This window comes from Elephas maximus, chromosome 3 (assembly GCF_024166365.1).
Source record: "Elephas maximus indicus isolate mEleMax1 chromosome 3, mEleMax1 primary haplotype, whole genome shotgun sequence".
NCBI classification, from domain to species: Eukaryota; Metazoa; Chordata; class Mammalia; order Proboscidea; family Elephantidae; genus Elephas; species Elephas maximus.
In genome coordinates, this window is record NC_064821.1 from 46,774,261 (window position 1) to 46,786,288 (window position 12,028).

General features: G+C 52.2%; 1 protein-coding gene across 1 annotated transcript in view; it reads left to right on the forward strand.

Moving 5' to 3' along the window:
* The window catches only part of CAMTA1 (calmodulin binding transcription activator 1), a 1,103,644-nt gene that overhangs the window by 792,561 nt on the left and 299,055 nt on the right, over positions 1 to 12,028 (forward strand). Inside the window, exon 6 of the mRNA XM_049877793.1 lies at positions 4,627 to 4,698. Within this exon, the coding sequence (XP_049733750.1) occupies positions 4,627 to 4,698 (72 nt within the window). The remainder of the gene's footprint in view (positions 1 to 4,626; positions 4,699 to 12,028) is intronic.

Here is a 12,028-nt window from a genome sequence, read left to right on the forward strand (position 1 = left end):
CTTCAACACCACCCCTGCCATGAAGAAGTCCAGGTGGCCATTTCCAGCCCAGACCAATGACAAGACCTCTGCACGCTGCATCCTGCTCGTCTCCACTAAGACTTCTTACAAACTCCTCAAAGTCACCAAGTAGGAACCCGGCAGCAGCCTCTCCTCCCTCCAGCCTACTGCGCCCCCGGGGTTTTCTGCCTTTGTGAATGGGACCACCAGAAAGCTGAGCATTATCCTTAAGCTGGCAAACGTGTCCATTTCTCTCCATCCTCACTGACATCATTGGACCCCCTGATTGTCCCCTGGACTCAGGTTATTGTTAGGCACATTGAGTAAGTTCTGACTCATAGTAACCCTATGTACAACAGAACCAAACACAGCCCAGTCCTGCACCATCCTACAGTTATTGTGGTCTTTGTGGCCCCAGCACGGCTTTCTTCTGGTCCTCTGGCCTCAAGGCTGCCAGAGTGAGCTTTCCAAAACTCAAAGGTGGTCATACTGTTCCTTTGTTCCCTGCCGCCCCAGGATAGAGCCAGGCTCTTCACTGTGGCCCATGTAGCCTTCTGTGAACTCTCTGTCTTATCCACGGTCCCCTTTGCATGGCACACTCCAGTTGATCCAAGGCCTTAACTGTTCAAGCCCAGTCCACTAGTCGGCTCACCTTCTCTCCTCCCCACATGCTCCTCCTGCTGGAGACAGCCTCCCTTCGGCCCAGCCCTGCTCACCTTGAAGCCTGCGCTGAGACGTCACAGCCTCGGCAGTGACACCCCCAATCTGGCCGGGGGGTGCTCCAGCAACAATGACTGACACTGCTGAAGCTGCACTAGAGCCAAGGCATCTTGCAACCCTGACAACCTTCCTATGAGGAAGAATGAGGACAGTACCCGTTTTACAGCCTGGAAGAACAAGGAGCCTCCAAGCTGGTGAGAGGCAAAACTGACGTCCAAGCCGGGCCTCCCGCTCCAAGCAGGATTCCACCCTTCTTGGTGGCTCCAGCTCATGCAAAGCAGATTACCAGAAACCTCTTTCCTCAGTGACAGTCAGCCAGCTCCTCAACACAAGTCTGTTTGCCTTGAGACTGAAGCTTTACCCTTCAAGTACTAAATGTTGTCATGTTTCAAGAATGTTAGCACTGAATATGTATTATAAAGTTCTTAGCCTTCAGGCTGCCACATGTACTGTGTCCAGGTCCTTGCCTGGACCAGGCTCAAGAGACTGTGTCCTAGGGCTGCTGCGGAGGGAGAACTGTTAGCCATCTTCATTCATTCTTCTGCCCCAGGAGCTCCCAGCCCAGGGAAGACAGATCTGTAAATGAGTTGTTGTGAGGACCAGGCAATACCAGGAAGAAGTCAAATGCCCCTGGGCTTTTTGAGTTCTTGAAACCCTTTGGGTGGCTTTTTTCTCTCTCCATTTGATGCATTCAAAAGATCCTTGGGTGGCAAAAATGGTTTATGCTCAACTACTAATCTAAAAGGTCAGCAGTTCAAACCCACCCAGCAGTGCTGTGGAAGAAAGGCCTGGTGATCTGCTTCCGTAAAGATTACAGCCAAGAAAACCCTATGGAGCACAGTTCTACTCTGTAACACATGGTGTTGCCATGAGTCAGAATGGATTCAACAGCAATAGGTTTGGGTTTTTTGTTTTGATGCATTTGGCATGGTTTGTTCTTATCATGGGCCTGCCTCAAGCCGAAAGTCCATTCTTTCCATCCCCCTGCCACCTTCCTAAGATTGTACTTCTCATCTGATGAGACCAGAGACAGCATATCACCACAGTGGTTCAAGTAATATCTAAAAATAGAGTAACTAGGTTCTGAGCAAGGCCCTGAGAGTTCCTCTGATTAAAATGTATGAGCCTTGATATAGAAACGCAATTTTTCTTTGCAGCTTTATTTTGCTTATCAGATGGTTCCGGGCCATTCTGGGTAGGCAAGTTGCCAGTGAGAGAGAGGTTGGGGTGGGTCGGGGAGGGTAGGCATCTTGCTTGCTCCTTTTGGACTTGCACACAATGGACACAGAGTAGGTGTTGGGTAAATTGTCAGTGGTTCCTGAGCGTGGGGTTCAATGATGCTGAAGCCCAAGCCAGGCAGACAGGCAGTGAATCAAGGGGGAAATGATGTTGAAAATCAACCATGTTCTTTTCAAGTCCAAGAAAAAGCCTTGGAAAGAGAAAGAGGTAGGTGAAGTGGGAAAGTCATTGCAAACCCTAAAGAGGTTTAATAAACACTAAGAACAGATGCAAAGTCTTTCATTTCAAAGGGACTTGAGGACCTTCTCACCACAATTTATGTCTCTCTATTTTATTTTTTTTTATATTTGGCTCAGGAGCCTGATGGTGCAGTAGTTAAGAGCTTGGCTACTAACCAAAAGGTCAGCAGCTCGAATCCACCAGCTGCACCTTAGAGATTCTATGGGGCAGTTCTGCTATGTCCTGTAGGGTTGCTATGAGTCAGAATCGACTTGACGGCAACGGATTTGTTTTGTTTTGGGGTTTATATTTGGCTCATTGCATGAGGAAAAGTAATGAAATTGCCAATGAGAACATGCAAATTCCAAAAGAAAAGAGCTGATTAAAGTTGCAGGTGGTTTGCTCATTGCCGCAACCAAACATTTAAAGAAAATGTCCAAACATGAGGCTCGTTTGGTGAGAAGCGAGTTAGCAAAAAGCACAGGGTATTGGAAAGCAGCAAAATCAGAAAGAATATTGTCTTCTTAATAATAAATACATTTCGTGGGCAAGAATTGCAAGGGAATTGGTTAAATTAATTTCCACTTTGTTTGTTCAGTTCGTACACGGCGTTTAAGTCCCAGCTGACAGCAATCTGTAAAAGTTTTAACATACTGGAAATCTGATTTTCTTGGAGCCAGAATCCCATAGTCCGAAATGATTTCTCTTTCAACCCTGCTAATCAGACAGGCGGGCTCAAATGGATCCTAGTCTAACCAAACTGCACTTGGTCTTTTTGGGGGGTGAAAGCTTTTGACCCAGAGCTGCTGGCCATTTCTCTCTGGAGAGCTGGGTAGGGAGAGAGGCTCAGTGAGATTAAAATAAGGAATGAGAGGCGACTGGGAAGACCTGATTCCACTCTTCGTAATGTGAGGCTTTGCTGGCCCTGCCTTCTCTTTCTGCCCCACCCCTTTCTAGAATGTGCTTGGGGAAGCCAGGGGAACCCCAGGGGAAATGGAAGAGAGATCATTCCAATTTGGAATTGGAGGCAATAAAAGAAAAGACTTTGACCCTGGCTTTGACCTGGGCTCTGGTGATCTGCTGCTTTGAGACTTTCCTCTCCAAATTGACGATCTACCTAAGGGTGGGTCCCTGCCTCCACCTCAGACTCTGAGTTCCACAGTGAGAGGGACCTAATTCTTTGCTCTTCTCATGAGACCCCTTTTATCCATCTTTGCCAGCAAGCTGACCCCACAATGCTCTAAGCACAGGCCACCAGCACCCCAGAAGTTGGGCCACATGCCTCTGCCTCACACACATCCTGGCCCTGCCTCATCCACTCCTTGGCCCCACCGACCTGGGCCTTGATGACAGGTCACCTAATGACTGTCCCTTCTCACAGTCCACCTTAAACGCCATTCCTGAACTTGAATTCTACCTCATTCTCCAACTGGCTCTGTCTGACTTCTGGCTGTTTTCCAAATCTAATCCATGTGCAAAAGATGCAGGTTTATACTAAAAAATAAATAAATTCTCCTATGAATAAGCCCTGGTGGCAAAGTGCTTAAGAGCTCTGCTGCTAACCAAAAGGTTGGCAGTTTGAACCACCAGCCGCTCCTTGGAAACCCTATAGGGCAGTTCTACTCTGTCCCATAGGGTCGCTATGAGTAGGAACTGACTCAAGGGCAATGAGTTTGGTTTTTGGTCTATGAATAAGCAGATATACAAATAAACTGTCATTAAATAACAAAAAGTGGGCACATGCAGCAGATGTCTCTCAGACTGTGGTGAGAAATCCTAAGACATGCTGCCACTCCCATTCCCAGTGGGATTTGAGGTCATATCAGCCCAGCGTAGCCTTGCCTGGGGTGCTCCTTGGCCAGGAAGGATCTGGAGTGGGTGTGTTCGAATGTGTTTAAATTGATAACATAACCTCACAGTTCTTTCCTGTACCCCATGGGGTCTTAACCTAGAGCCCATGAATGAACTTCAGAGTAACTTCAAACCCCTAAAATTGTAGGCAAAATGTATACAGGTACACATTTTCTGAAACCCTGGTGGCATAGTGGTTAAGAGCTGTGGCTGCTAACCTAAAGTTTGGCAGCAGTTCGAATCTACCAGGTGCTCCTTGGTAACTCTATGGGGGAGTTCTACCCTGTCCTTCAGGGTCGCTATGAGTCGTAATCAACAAGATGGCAACGGGTGACTTTCCCTGATTTCTCACATAGTAAGGGCACCAACCATAATCCGTGTGTGCCCACTGGCATCTCCCAATAGTGCTTCTTAGATCCTGCCCCAAAGCCTTAGTCTTGGTTCTGGAGCCAGACGCAGGGATGCCCCTCGGCCACCCTGCGCCTGGTGGCAGGTGCCTGAGGCCCTTTCTTGCTCCTTCTCTGTCGCGCCGTCTTCCTTCCTTCCTTCCTTCCTTTCCTCTTTCCAACTGAATTCTCGTTTTTCCTCTCTCCCTAGTGCTTGTACGGCTGCTATGTCCATTCCTCCATCATCCCCACCTTCCACCGGAGGTGCTACTGGCTCCTTCAGGTAGGTGGCTGGGATCGGATTCTTCTTTCTTCACTGGTGCTGGGAAAGGGTCTGTGGAGGGCGCTGAGTGGGTGTGGGGTCCTGCATATGGTGCGGCTTTGGGCAGACATGCCCTGGGGAGCTTGCCTACAGAGACTCCAGCCATGGGGAGGCGGGCCAGCGTTCTGGCTGGCCTGGTGTCATCAGGTGCCAGGGAGGGGACCAGCCTAGTGGTGGAATGGTCTTCACCCACTGGATGAGAAATAAAACCCACTAGGTGCTTCAAGCATCCAAGATGCCCATGTTTGCTTTTGGTGAGACCAAGAGCATTCCACCCCCACCTGTGAAATGCCTGTTTGCTATGGGTTAGTCATAAGGTACTGTGGAAAATAGGCTTCTGGAGGCATGTTGGTAGCAGTCAGATTGATGGATTGGCATGGTTGTTGGGAGAGGAAGAGCCTCTGGCTCAATGGGAAGTAGCTCTGTAATTGATTTGTGATGTCTGCCATGGAGCAGGATGGAGGAAGTGATGGGTGGGGCCCACCTAGTTGCCATTCTTTGTAAGGCCACCTGTCTACCAGATCATTGGCCATGCAGGCGGTTTGTGCCCAGTTGTGCTGAGCCAGGTGTGGTCAGTGTGGAGTGCTGCCCAACGTCTTGCTGGCTGGGGGTGGTCTGTCCAGCTGGCTTGCCTGGTGTCTCAAACTGAAGATGCTGCTGCTGGGGCGCCCTGTGAGAGTGGAAAGGTCTGAAAGATAGACGCAGCCAGGCAGGATCTGTGTCCTTTTCAAAACTTCCTTTGAAGTCCAGCTACTCTTTGTGGAGCCTGTCCCCAGGGGCCCAGCATCACCGCCCCCAGCTCTGCCTCTGGCCTTTCCCACTGTGGGAAATGGACTTCTGTTGTTCAAGTCAGCAAAGCCCTGGGCCTCAGTGGTCTGGGATCTCCCTGACCTGGGATGTGTGATTGGGAGGAGCCTGGGAAGCTGGGCACAGCAAGCCTCTCACCAGCATGGCATGAGTTCAGAAAAGAGGGAGCCACAAATGCCAGGGATGCACCCACTACCCAGGGTGGCCTGAATGGCATCCAGGGGACCCGGAGCCTCAACACACCTTCTGTCCAGGGCTGCATCAGCCCCAGCCTCCAACTGTCCAGTTCTTCCTCAGTTCCTAGAAACCATTGTCTGTGGCTCTACCTGATGGTCCAAGGTGGGCCAATCTGCAGACAGACCCCTCTGTGGTCACTCCCCTGCCTCTGTCTCCCTTGGAGGTTGATGTGACAGCACCTGGTGTTCTAATTGCTAAAACCTGCTTCCTCATGAAGAGGAACTTCAGTGTGGTCACGGATAGTACCGTTGATGTTTTGATAATCAGAATGGACCCAAAGCCATTCTGCGGTTTGTCGAAGGGTTTCTTTCACCTGGGCTACAGGCGTGGAGAGGATTCCACCTAAACAGCACAGTTCTGGTGGTGTCAGAGCATGTCCCTTCATTCTCAGGGTCAAATGCTGGCTATTGGATAACCACACTTAATCCTGAGCAGCCTGCAGCACTTGTAAACTCCTTTCTGGTCTTCCCAAAACCTGGGTGAAGTTCTAGCATTTTTCCTGCCCACCACCATGCAGACCCATCAAAACACCTCTTTCCCACGCTCTCTCTCCACCCCGGCCACACAGTTGCTGCCTGTTGGAGCGGCACCCCTGGAAGCTGGCTGCCTGGCAGCTTGGCCCTCTGCCACAGCCTTGGCTGTCTGTGTTTTCCTGATGCTTCCTCTCCTCCAGGCCTGCTCTCTCACACCCGTGCCTGCCTCTCCTCATTCCATCACACTCTTACGGCTTTTTAATTCCACTGAATTTACTTTCCTAGAATCAGACACCATTGGGCAACCATGAGGTCCAAGCTCATTACTTTCTAGCCTGCTTTCTACGCACTCTGCCCCTCGAGCCAGGTGCCACCAGATTCAGCCCCTCTTGCGTAGTTTCTCAGGCCAGTCAAGATGTAGGAGGATCTCATTCCTCTGCCCAGGCCTCCCCTCCCTTTGGTTCAATTTCCTGCCTCTGCATGCTAAAGACATACCTGGGGTGATTCATGTGCATTTGGGTATGTTACCTTCCAGGTGGCAAGGAAGCTGGAGTCTCCCCAAAGGCTCATATCACAGGGTCACGTGTCTCTATGGCTGACATGGGGCCTCTATTTTCTGCCCCTGTCCCGGAGGAATTTGTCACTCCCCAACCCTCTCCTCCACTTCCTCAAGTATCATCACTCTTGTTTCTGGGATCAGGTAACAAAGAAGGAATGCATACAGGTGTGGGGGCCCCTGCTGCCCCCATCTGCTGTCTGCTGGGCAATAGGAGGTTAAGGAGCTAAGGCCAAGGCAATTAGCACGATGCTCGATGCTCATCCTGCTCAGAGCAGAGAATGAAGGCGGCTGCCGGCACCACTCGGGGCAATTTGTTCTGGTGCTAATTACAACATCAGGATAATGACGGCGTGGCCAGGTTTAATTTCTCTGATATTAAATAGGAAAGAAGTCAGAAGACGCTGGCCCAGATGGAAATGTGCCCAAGTTCGTCTCTGACACCAACTACCAAGAAAAAAGATGGGGTGTAAGCAAAGATACTGGGCAGCCCAGGGAGAGCAAGGAGGGAGGCAGCTTCGAAATACAGCCTGGCTCCCAGGAAGCTGACTGGGCCTCTGCACACCCTGACAAGCTGCAGGGGAAAAGGAAGGTGAACTGGCCACCTCACATTGTCCGGAGCCAGTGGGAGGATGAAGCAAGGGAGGTTTAGAGAAAGGAAGGGAGCTAGCAGGAAGAGGGAGGGAGGCTCCTAGAGACAGAGCATTCCTTCAGGAGGAGCCTCTGTTGGCTCTGCCCGGCTCAGGCTCAGCCCAGTGGCCTCAGACCACTCCTGTCCTCCAAAACCGTACAGCTGAAATTCCTCCAAGGCCACTTGGCACAGCAGGGACTTCTTCCTACATGTTGTTGGGTGCCATCGAGCCGATTCTGACTTATAGCGACCCCATGTGACAGTGGAAAATTGCCCCATAGGGTTTTCTAGGCTGTGAGCCTTGGTGGTGCAGTGGTTGAACATCCAGATCCTAACTGCCAAGGTTGACAGTGCCAATTCATCAGCTGCAACTTGGAAACTCTATGGGGCAGCTCTACTCTGTCCTATAGGGTCACTGTGAGTCAGAATCAACTCGACGGCAATGAGTTTGGGTTTTCTTTTTTTTTTTGGTTAATCTTTATGGGAGCAGATTGCCAGGTCTTTCTCCTAAGGAGCCACTGGGTGGGTTCTAACCCCCAACCTTTTAGTTAGCTGCCAAGTGCTTAACCATTACACCATCGGGGCTCCTTTCTTCCCACATAGGCCTGGCTTTCTCTCCAACTCAACTGTGAGTCCCTGAGGATGGGACTTTGGCCCCTCTGTCTCCCTCAGGCACCTGCCTGGCATAGAATCACCCCAGGGATGGGGCAGGGCCAGCACACAGGGAAGGGCAGGGTTCCTCTGCAGACAGGCCTCCTGCCCCAGGAAGAGGGATGGGCAAGCATCTCAGCCCTGCGGCATGGGGCTCCTCAGCCCTCTGCTCTACCAAGCAGAGGGTCAGAGCCAGACCCAGGGAGGTGGAGGAAAAGGAAGAGGAAGATGCGAAGTTGACTTGGTACTTGGAGTTTCAGATTCCTCTGGCTTTCAAGAGAGGGCTATCCCTCTCTCACTTTTCTTTTCTCCCTCTCTCTTCATTCATAATGAATATTTTATTAGGACGCTGGTGAGGAACTGGAATCCTCCCCTAGATCGGAGGGTACTGAAGCCTGTTTAGCCCAAGGGTACATGAGGCCATTGCCATGATCAATGGACACCATGGGAGGTCACCCGAACAGCTCAGGGTTCCCGGAGTGTGGGCTATTCCTGCCCATGGTGGGGTCCCAAAGCCCCAGGCTGCCGTGGGCCCCAATGACCTGAATCAGGCACTTCTCCAGTTGGAGCTGGAGCCCCCAGACCTTCCATCAGTAGCCCTGCCTTGGGGGGCTGTCCTCTAACCTTGAGAAGGTCACTCTGCCGGCTGCCATATATGCTTTCTTCTCATCACATCCCCGACACCTTTTGAGGCTCCGTGTGTCAGAGCTGCTGGGCCTTTAGATTTCCTGAGCTCAGCTGCCACCACGGGGATAGGTCACTGAGGCCAGATAGGGCAGGCTAGGGTCACCCCACTGCTCAGTGACAGCTCAGGGCTGGGACCAGCCTCCCAATGCCTTTTTGCCTCTGCTCCTACTGCCTGAATGTCACTGTCACTGCAGCACTCAGGCCCTGAGCCTTGCCAAGGCCAAAAGAGGGGTGGGCCGGACAGAAATGGCCTCTGTGCCTCCGTGTCTGCTGCTTTCAGCCTTCCTGTTTGGGATTTTCTAATGGTGGCCAGAGTGGGCTCTGTGCCTCCCTGCCTTCCTCTTGCGGCCTCTCTTCTGGGCCCCCAATGCCCCCATTTCACCCTCTGGTGCAGTCTCCTGCTCTTTGCCTAATCCCCCTAGGAGAGCCAGCCCCCACGTCAACGCAGACTTCCTAGCAGACTCTGGATGGCTCATCTGGAAACTGTTTCTGCTTCTAATGAATGTTTTTCTTTGTGCCCTTGTCCTCTAAATGCTTAATGAATGTTTTCCATGCTCAAGTGGAGCAGGGGGTGAGTCCCGTGTGTCTGCCATTGCCACTGCTGTTTGGGGGCCGTTGACTGCAGACATTTACTTGCTGAGGAGGTGGCGCAGGGGGCTCACTCCTGGTGCATTCTGGCAGCACTGCTCAAGGCCTGCGGGCCGTAAGGGCTGCTGCAGAAAAGATGGGTAACCTGGGCTTTCTGAGACTGGGGGTTCCTGGATCGTCAGAATTTAGTGGATCTTTGAGGTCTAGGACATTTGGATTAGTGGAGGAACACTAGACTTGGAGTCCAAGGGGCTGGGTTCTAGTTTTGCCTGCATGACACTAAGCTTCCGTAGCTGGAAGGAGACACCCAGTCCCACCCATCGCCACCTCTGGGTGCTAGCTCCTTGCCAGGGTATGCACATGGCACTCTTCAGGTAGATCACCTGCACCTCATTGAGTCTTCATCCCGGTGGTGCAAATGGTTAATGAGCTCAGCTGCTAACCAAACTGTTGGGGGTTGGAGTGCAACTAGCTTGGAGGTTCGATGGCAACTGGTTTCATGGAATCTTCACAGCATGCTCCCATTTTGTGGATGAGAAGACTGAGGCTACAAGAAGTTCCACAGTCACCCAGTTAATGGAGAGCAGGGCTGGGATGTGACTCCAGGGTCCAAACCATCCTTGCTGCCCTCAGCTACTTTCCCATAGCTGTGCCCTTATCACCCCTTTTTATAGATGAGGCGCTTAAGGGACAGAATGGTCCAAGGTCAAGTGGCCAGAAAATGGGGGAGTGAAGGGGTCCTGCACCTCCACACTCTCCACTTCCTGCCTGTCCATGAGCCTCTGTGAACCCAGTGTCCCTCTAGGAATGTGGATACAAGAATGGCATCTCCTCCCAGAATGGGCACCATGGGCCAAGCACCCTCGCATAGAGTGACTGGTGCAAGCCTGGCCAGAAGAGGCTGGGTGAGCCGCACTGCCAAGTATGAGAGCCTGGAGCATTGGGAGGCGGGGGAGGTGCCATCTCAGAAAGGGCCTGCTGAGGCTGCCCTGGCCCCAAGAAGCCCTCGTGCCTGTGAATGGAGAGACACCTTTGCTCCAGGACTCAACTGTCTTCTAGGGAAGGAGCCAGACCTTTGCTTGCTCGATGCCTCTGGGAAGAGCGCCCCCTTCCTCACAAGTAACCGTGATAACTCTGTTCCCTGTTTGCCTGGCAAGGCCTAGGGTTCCAAAATCAGCCTCAATGGGCAGGGCTGAAGCCAGAAACACTTGGTGGGCCCAGGCAGGCATCCATCCTCAGTGTCATTAACTTCCTAAGACAGCAGGGCTGTGAGGTGGTCCCAGGGTCTGGAAGTGGGCAGAGGCACAAGAAAGGGCCCAGGACGCCCAGGGAAATGTCTCCAGTTCACACTCCTGCCCCCAGCCGCTGTGGACATATAAGGAGGCTGGCCTGGGCATCGCCAGCATGTGGGCCACTGAGGGGACAGATGGTGTGGAGGCCCGGTGACCCTGGGGGCTGGCAGTCCCCTCGCTCTGTGCCTCCCAGGCCCAAGGCCCTGTAGTCCAGGGATGGTGTCCGTGTGAGGAGAGTGTTTCTCAGGTCAGGAGGAGGAAGCTGAAATGGCAGCCCTCTGAGGAGCAGCCTAACAAGACAGGCCCAGGGCTCCAAGCTACACTCTTCCAGGCAGGGCCCTCAAGGAACCCCACACCTGCTCCTCCTTCTGGAAACAGCCCCATGAACAGCCCAGTTTCAGCCTCTGTGCCTGATATAGGCCCTGAGAGGAGAGCGTCTAAAGCATCCACACAGGTGTGTGTCGAGGGCACCAACCCTCCTTCAGGGGCCCCTGCTCAGGCTTTCGCAGATGACCACTGGGGTTGCCTCACTCTGAAGAATGCTTCGAGGGACAAACCTTTCCCTCAGATTCCTGAGGGAAACCGAGCCTCAGGCTTCCCCAGTCAGCCAGAGGAGAGAGCAGCTGAGGGTTTGAGGGACAGCCCTGCTAGCCCAGCCCGTGGGCCTGGGACACCCCACAGTGGGCCTGAGGGGAGATGCACCCCAACACCTCTGCAGATGAGGGCTTTATTATATACTTCTCCTGGTTAACACCACAGCGTGTCTGTGGAAAGTAAAGGTCTCTCTGAGCTGACTGCATGTGGTTCCCCACGAAGCGTCCTCAGGGCACATCACTTCCTCAGGCAGTAAAGTGAAGGACGTAGCTGTCAGGCAATGTGTTCTGAGGGGTTCTGGAATCTCAGCCCCTGCCCCGTGCTCATTGCCCAGGAACACTGCCCTTCTGGCACCCCCACCTGCAGCCCTAAGCGAGCAGAAGAACACTCACTGACCCCAGTCCTGAGGTGCACAGACACTTGAAACAATGGGGTTGGAACTACCCAGAGAAGCACTTGTTAGCTGTGTGGCTCTGGGCAGGTTACTTAATTCCTCTGAGTCTCAGTTTCCTTATCAATAAAACGAGGATGGTAACAGCATCAACTGCATAAGATTGTTGTGAGAATGAAATAGAGTGCACATTGTCCCGAGAGGTGCAAATGGTTAATTCACTCGGCTGCTGATTGAAAAGTTGGAGGTTCAGAAGGAAGGGCTGGTGATCAGCTTCTGAAAAATCAGCCACTGAAAACCCTATGGAGCACAGTTCTACTCTGACACACCGGGTCACCATGAGCCGGAATCCACTCGACAGTAACTAGTTTATGTAAAAATGTA